Source organism: Cetorhinus maximus, chromosome 17, assembly GCF_964194155.1.
Source record: "Cetorhinus maximus chromosome 17, sCetMax3.hap1.1, whole genome shotgun sequence".
Taxonomy (NCBI): Eukaryota; Metazoa; Chordata; class Chondrichthyes; order Lamniformes; family Cetorhinidae; genus Cetorhinus; species Cetorhinus maximus.
The window spans coordinates 19,344,002-19,352,368 of NC_135895.1; the positions used below are offsets into that span (position 1 = coordinate 19,344,002).

Sequence of the window (8,367 nt, forward strand, 5' to 3'; positions counted from 1 at the left end):
GGAGATCGCAGGGGCTCTGACCCAAATTTTTAATTCCTCTCTGGCCACGGGGGGGGGTGCCAGAGGACTGGAGAACAGCTAATGTGGTTCCGCTATTTAAGAAGGGTCGTAGAGATAAGCCAGGGAACTACAGGCCAGTGAGTCTCACGTCAGTGGTAGGGAAACTATTGGAGAAAATTCTGAAGGAGAGAATCTATCTCCACTTGGAGAGACAAGGTTTGATCAGGGATAGTCAGCATGGCTTTGTCAGAGGGAGGTCATGCCTAACAAATTTGATTGAATTTTTTGAGGAGGTGACCAGGTGTGTAGATGAGGGTAGTGCAGTTGATGTAGTTTATATAGATTTTAGCAAAGCCTTTGACAAGGCCCCACATGGGAGACTTATAAAGAAGGCAAATGCACATGGGATACAGGGCAATTTGACAAGGTGGATTCAAAATTGGCTTAGTGGCTTAGTTGTAGGATACAGAGGGTGATGACAGAAGGGTGCTTTAGTGTCTGGAAGCCAGTGTCCAGTGGCGTACCATAGGGATCTGCGCTGGGTCCCCTATTTTTCGACATTTATATAAACAACATAGATGACTATGTGGGGGGTAGGATTAGAAAGTTTGCGGATGACACAAGGATTGGCTGGGTGGTTAACTGTGAGGTTGAGTGTCTTGGGCTACAAGAAAATATAGACGGGATGGTCAAATGGGCAGATTAGTGGCAGATGGAATTTAACCCTGAAAAGTGAGAGGTGATATACTTTGGAAGGTGTAATTTGACAAGGAAGTATTCAATGAACGGCATGACACTAGGAAGTTCTGAGGAACAAACGGACCTTGGCGTGTGTCCATAGATTTCTGAAGGCGGAGGGGCAAGTTAGTGGGGTGGTGAAAAGGGCATATGGGACACTTGACTTTATCAATCGAGGCATAGATTACAAAAGTAGGGAGGTCATGTTGGCGTTGTATAGAACCTTGGTGAGGCCATAGCTGGAGTACTGTGTGCAGTTCTGGTCGCCACATTATAGGAAGGATGTGATTGCACTGGAGGGGGTGCAGAGGAGATTCACCAGGATGTTGCCTGGGATGAAACATTTAAGTTATGAAGAGAGGTTGGATAGACTTGGGTTGTTTTTGTTGGAGCAGAGAAGACTGAAGGGCGACCTGATCGAGGTGTACAAGATTGAGGGGCATGGATAGGGAGCAGCTGTTCCCCTTAGTTGAAGGGTCAGTCACGAGGGGACAAAAGTTCAAGGTGAGGGGCAGGAGGTTTCGGGGGGATGAGGGTGGTGATGGTCTGGAATGCACTGCCTGGGAGGGTGGTGGAGGTGGGTTGCCTCACATCCTTTTTAAAAAGTACCTGGATGAGCACGTCATAACATTCAAGGCTATGGGCCAAGTGCTGGTAAATGGATTAGGTAGATAGGTCAGGTGTTTCTCACGTGTCGGTGCAGACTTGATAGGCTGAAGGGCCTCTTTTGCACTGTGATTCTATTATCTTTACACTTCTCTGAAACTTGCCTACATATCTGCTCTTCTATTTGTCTCTGACTGTTTGGGGGCCTATAGTACACTCCCAGCAATGTGATTGCTCCTTTTTTGTTTTTAAGTTCTACCCATATGGCTTCATTTGAGGAGCCTTCTAAGATATCATCCCTCCTTACTGCTGTAATTGATTTCTTAATCAATATTGTAATACCCCACTCCTATTTTACCTCCTTCCCTGTCTCGCCTGAAGTCCCTATATCCTGGAATATTAAGCTGCCAATCCTGCCCCCCTCTCAACCATGTCTCTGTGACTGCAGTGACATCATACTTCCATGTGTTAATTTGTGCCCTCAACTCATCTGCCTTATTCGTCAGACTCCTTGCATTAAAATAAATACCATCCAACAGTGCCAAACTCCCTTGTGCCTTAACTGGCCTATAATTTCCATGCCTTCCAGACTCACTTGCTCTCTCGTCTAATTTTAGCTGTGCATCTCCCCCTGCTGAACCTCTTCTCAGGATCCCATCCCCCTGCCAAGTTAGTTTAAACCCTCCCCAACAGCACTAGCAAGCCTCTGCAAAGATGTTGATCCCATTCCGGTTCAGATGCAACTCGTCCACCTTGTACAGGTCCCACCGCCCCCAGAAACGGTCCCAATGTCGCAGAAATCTAAAGCCCTTCCTCCTGCACCACCTCTCCAGCCATGCATTCATCTGGACTAACCTCTATTTGTATACTCGACGCGTGGCACCAGAAGTAATCCAGAGATTACTACCTTTGAGGTCCTGTTTTTTATCTCTTTCCTAACTCCCTAAATTCTGCTTGCAGGACCTCATCCCTCTTTCTACCTATGCCGTTGGTACCAATATGTACCACGATCTCTGTCTGTTTGCCCCTCCCCCTTTAGAATGCCCTACAGCCATTGCATAGAAACTAGGAGCAGGAGTAGGCGATTCGGCCCTTCAAGCCTGCTCTGCCATTCATTACGATCATGGCTGATCATCCAAGTCAATAGCCTGCTTTCTCCCCATATCCTTTGATCCCTTTCGCCCTAAGAACTATATCTAGCTCCTTCTTGAAAACATACAATGTTTTGGCCTCAACTACTTTCTGTGGTAACGAATTCCACAGGCTTACCACTCTCTGGATGTAGAAGTTTCTCCTCATCTCAGTCCGAAATGATCTACCCCGTATCTTCAGACTGTGACCCCTGGTTCTGGACTCCCCCACCATCGGGAACATCCTTCCTGCATCTACCCTGTCTTGCCCTGTTAGAATTTTATAGGTTTTTATGAGATCCCACCTCATTCTTCTGAACTTCAGCGAATATAATCCGAACCGACTCGATCTCTCCTCATGTGTCAGTCCTGCCATCCCAAGAATCAGTCAGGTAGACCTTCGCTGCACTCCCTTTATAGCAAGTACATCCTTCCTCATTTAAGGAGGCCAAAACTGCACACAATATTCCAGCTGTGGTCTCACCAAGGCCCTGTACAATTGCAACAAGACATCCCTGTTCCTGTACTCTAATCCTCTGGCTATGAAGGCCAACATACCATTTGCCGCCTTTACCGCCTGCTGCACCTGCATGTTTACCTTCAGTGACTGGTGTACGAGGACACCCAGGTCTCGTTGCACCTTCCCCTCTCAATTTATAGTCATTCAGATAATCTCCCTTCCTGTTTTTGCCACCTAAGTGGATAACCTCACATTTATCCACATTATACTGCATCTGCTATGCATTTGCCCACTCACTCAGCTTGTCCAAATCACACTGAAGCATCTCTGCATCCTCCTCACAGCTCACTCTCCCACCCAGCTTTGTGTAATCTGCAAATTTGGAGATATTACATTTAGTTCCCTCATCTAAATCATTAATATATATTGTGAATAACTGGGGTCCCAGCATTCAGTGACATCCTTGACCCTGGCACCAGGGAGGCAACGGACCATCCTGGAGTCAAGTCTATGGCCGCAGAAACGCCTGTCTGTTCCCCTTACCATCGAGTCTCCTACCACTATTGCTCTCCCTCTCTTTTCCCCCCCCACCCCCTGCCCTGTGCAGCTGGCACACTCAGTGCCATGAGCATGGCTGCACTCCCCAGAGGAACTGTCACTTTCACCGTTTTCCAACACAGAGAAACGGTTCTCGAGCGAGATGCACTCTGGGGATTTCCTGACTGCCTGCCTGACACTTTTCTTCTGACTGGTCACCCATTCCCTCTCTGTCTGCACTTCCGTAAGCTGTGGGGTGACCACGTCTTAAAAACGTGCTATACATTAAACTTTCTGCCTCGCGGATGCACCTCAGTGCCTCCAGCTGCTGCTCAAGCTCCGAAACTCAGAGCTTGAGTAGCTGCAGCTGGTCGGTCAGAGCACAAGGAGCTTCTAGGACTTCCCACATTTTGCAGGTGGTACATAACACGGGACTGAGCAGCCCTGCCATGCCTCTAGTTGAAAAAAAACCCTTATTTTAAGTTAAATACAGTTTAAAAAAAAAAGTTAAATTATTTACGTACTTTAAATAAAAACTAGAACCCTTACCTTTCCTTAACTTAATCTTTTTTTAACCTGGAGAAAAAAAAACTGGAGAAAAACACTTACCCACTACTCACCAATCAGCTCTCATCTTTGTGCTGACATCACTTTTTGAAGCTTCCCTGCACTTGCGCTGGTTCTGATCTCTCCGCCACTCTCTCGTGCTGTCTTGTGATGTCACTCTTGTTATTTTCAACAAGAACTGACTGCAGGACCCTCTCCCCAGACTGCTTCACTGCGATGCTGACTGCAGGACAGTCCTGGTTTCAACTCAGCAAGTAGGATCTTTAGGACTGGTCACAGTCATTGCCCCATGGTCAGCTGAAATACTTGAATCTCTAGGACCTGGGTGGCTTAGAATCTTGTTCAGAAGTTGTTGGCAAGAATGAGGATACAACACCTTCTGAGATTCCTCAAAATGCTTTCCTTACAAATCTAATTTGATTTTTATGACACTATTACTTTCTTTTGGATGTGTCCTTTTATGTCATCCCACCGCCAGGATGCTAAAATGAGGTTGACCTAGGGGTGGTAGATCAAGTGTTTTTGGATAAGTGTTTAACATATAATTGTTCAAGTACTTGTACTTATGGTAATTAGATCTTGTGTCATTGTGAAAATCCTTAATACTGAGATTTGCAGCTTGTACTATCCTATGCAGTTTTGTCCACCTGTATTGGTCCTTTTTGATCAGGCCAGAATGATTAACAATTTCCTGCTTGAATTTTTCCAACCTTGCTATACTTCCCTTACCACTGAAATCCTTGTGTATAAGCCTATTAACTAAATGCTTCCCTTGTTTTCCAGTTATATCCTACATAAGCTGCGACTTGTCTCAAATTCTGCTGCCATTGTCTGATTCTGTTATGCTCTCATCATCTCTGTCTTTGCCAGTCTCCATTGCATCCCTAGTGTATCAAACTCAAAATCTTTGTCCTTGTCTCCCATCTATCCGTGGCCTTTCCTCTCCCTGTCAATGTAACCTCCCTCTTCTTAAGAAGAGTCATAAGGACTCGAAACGTTAACTGTGTTCCTCTCCGCAGATGCTGCCAGACCTGCTGAGTTTGTCCAGGTATTTTTATTTTTGTTCTCCCTCTGTTCTTGTTGCTACAATAGTGTGTCTTTCAATCTTTTGATTCGGACCACATTTGCATAACTACCCAACCCCCACCGTAACGACACATCTATTCCACTAAAAGTTGCAGAATCATGCGCTCTGGAGCATACCCCTTAACCTCTACATCTTGCTAGCTCAGAACTTAAATTCTTTGACCAGTCACCTTTTCGGACTGCTTTCCAGCATTATTTAATATCCTATCTTCACCTGTGAAGTGCTTTGCTAAGTTAACGTTGCAAATTCTGTTATATTCCATATTTGCCCAGGGCAAGAAGAAGAATGGTTTAAATAAAATGTTCCTAATCCATTAGGGTTACTTAAAGAGCTACCTGGGATTCTTATCCTACAAAACTGTTCTATCTACTTGAACAGCTATGTTAAATATTCTCCCTCACTCATTTTCCTGCAACCCCTCACCCCTTCAAATCTAAGTGGCCAACTCTGAAAGCATCAGCACTCCTCAAAAAGAACATTAGTTCTCTGGAGAAAGAGAGAATTCAGACTTTTAAGTGTCTGGGTCTAAGTGACCTAGACGGTATGAAAAGCAGGGCAGCTTTCTGGAAGTATAAAGCTGCAGTGTCAAATTTAGAGTCTGCAAACACTGCAATTTAAAGGAACCATTTCTTCAGATCGGTCTGCATTTGTGTTCAGTTTATTTGCAGATATTTGTGTACATTATTGCTTTGTTTACAAGCATGTTTTGTGATAAAACTGGTCTCCCCCTGCCTTGGTTTAAGATGTTCTCTTGCCACCCCAACAAGCCCTTGCTCACTTCATGCCACCATGTCCTGTAATTTGATCAGCTGCATCATTGAAAGTACGTTATGTTGTGCTTCTGTCATTCTCCCCTCCAAAAACATTTAGCAGGCCACCAGACCATGTTTCTGTGAAAAGAATTAACAGATTACCTTATTTTTACAGGCCAGACAACAGCAGGCAGAATTAGCCCAGCAGGAATGGTTACAGATGCAGCAAGCAGCCCAGCAAGCACAGTTAGCAGCGTCAGCCACAAGTAATCCAGTCAACAAAGCAGGATCATCGCAAGACGAAGATGAAGAGGATGACGTGTAAACTTCACCAGCGTATTAGTTGTACACAGATATCCTTTTACCACACATTAACAATGACTTGGCCTGGCTGCAATTTCCAGCTTCATTCACAACCTTGCAGGCTGGCTACTGGTGTCAAGAGGGTCATTGGTCAAGTCTCCGTTGTCATGAGTTTTCATGTGTACCAACAAATCACTTTTATTACACATAGAAGTGTACAGGATTGGAAGTTTTCAGAATAATATTTAATAGTTACACAACAGGTGATCGGAATCGGGGGCAACAAATCAGTGCAGTACTTTAAAGCTCCAGCACCTGTTTCTTGTATCTTTCTGAAATTCAGTATTGTTACTGCTCATGAATCTGAGGAGTAATGCTTCAGTTTGTGTAATCGGTTGCTTCCCTACTGTTTATTACTGAAAGCAAATTCATTAAGTGGCTTATTTAAGTTTGCAATTGAAATGTCTTTTAATGTAAGACTTGTAACCAGTGGTAAAACTGACTTTAACAAATCACATTTAACTGCCCGTAGTTCATTTTTTTAAAAAAAGATGTCTGGCTGGGTTCACAGAATTTTAAAGAGTAACCTTATTAACTTTGATAAAACCATTAGCAGATCTATAGGCTATTTAGTCTTAATTTTATGTGGCACATGTCCTTGCTTCATGGTTAGTTTTAACTCCTGGATGTAAAGTAAACTCTGTTTCCCAATGTCAGTATTAAAAACAAAACACACTTATGTCAGCAGTCATAGTACTGTACCAAAGAGTGAAGTCAACAGTGGGAAGATTGACACGCGAGATGGGGTACTTAGAGTCTATATTAACTGCTACTTAAATGTTTTAACTGTTTTTGGACTGTAATGTTTCATGTTCTTTCAGAAATACACATAATTGTTAACTATTTTGGGATTGATGAAAAATTTCACCTTAATCTATCTGTGGGAGATTTCCAATGCAGAGTGTATGTTTTTTTAAAAATTGCATTGCAAAGTTGTGCTAGTTAATACGTAACTCTTCCCTGGTGCTTATTGTTCTTACATTTTTCATGTGCTGTTTCTCTTAGCAATAAAAAGGTGTTTTTATTAAAAATGTTCAAAATGAACTTTTTATTTTGTTGTCCATCTCAAAACTACATTGCTGCTAAGCATAAGTTGACAATCAACCACTGCAACAAAAGTCTGATTTCCTTTTCGAAATGTTGACAAAAATTCTTTTTTTTTTTTACATTTTCCCTCAATTTTAACTGCTACACAATGTGTCATTGCCTATTTGAAATAGCATGCAAATGATTAGCTGCAAGACATTGAGATTGTGGACCAGGGTGGCATGACTCAATATTTACTTGTTTCTAGAAGTTGACTGGAGAAACAATAGGGTGCTATCAAACAGCAATTATGCTGCTAGAATGTCAGTTTCATTGAATTATACTTTGTTATGCAAGAAGTGCCATCATGTTACCGTAAGTCATACCGTTTTAAGTTTCATCAGATCCAAGACAGAATCTCGGCACTGTTGATTTGTTAAATAACTTTGGATGTTTATTAATATTTGGCCATTCTTTTTGCTTGACTCCTACCTGTATTAGAGATTTAAATTGTAATACTCTTGCCTGGAGAATATCCTTGGTATGAAAGTGTAATTGGAAACTTAAATCACCCAGTAGCTTTACATTGTCCTTTTTGATATTTTATGTATTTACAACTGAACTAAAAGTAATAGCATAAATACTGGTTTAATTGCCTTCAACAAAAGATGTCCCCTAACACACAATTCATTCTTCCAATTTGAATGATTGCATGAAGATAGATGGCCATTGGTTTACTGTGAAGTTTTAAATATTTTTTAAAAATAAAGGAATTTTTACCATTTTTGTAAGAGGATGAGATTTTTCTTAGCACTCTGAAGCTGCAGTTTTGTATAAAGTCATAACACACCTACTTTGGCTGTAATTGATTTTATTATTTGGCCACTGTACTGTCTACTCCTAGTAAACAGGGCCATTATGTAATATGCAATAAAGAGCGGGTAATGGTTTCCATGTGAAGCATGTAAAGTGGAAACCCAAACAGTTTGAAACCTGTATTCTAAAATAGGTTGCTAACATTAATTTTTGAACTGGCTATATTTTTCCTAGTCTGTGAATAGATGATGTAATCAATTCTCCACATGATCTTAATGTTCTTGA

The 8,367-nt window shown here is 42.2% G+C and overlaps 1 protein-coding gene across 1 annotated transcript in view; it reads left to right on the plus strand.

Moving 5' to 3' along the window:
- dr1 (down-regulator of transcription 1) overlaps nt 1–7,280 on the plus strand; it is a 30,020-nt gene extending 22,740 nt beyond the window's left edge. Inside the window, exon 3 of the mRNA XM_078560799.1 lies at nt 6,053–7,280. Within this exon, the coding sequence (XP_078416925.1) occupies nt 6,053–6,202 (150 nt within the window). The 3' untranslated portion in view covers nt 6,203–7,280. The remainder of the gene's footprint in view (nt 1–6,052) is intronic.
- The last annotated feature ends 1,087 nt before the right edge of the window (nt 7,281–8,367 follow it).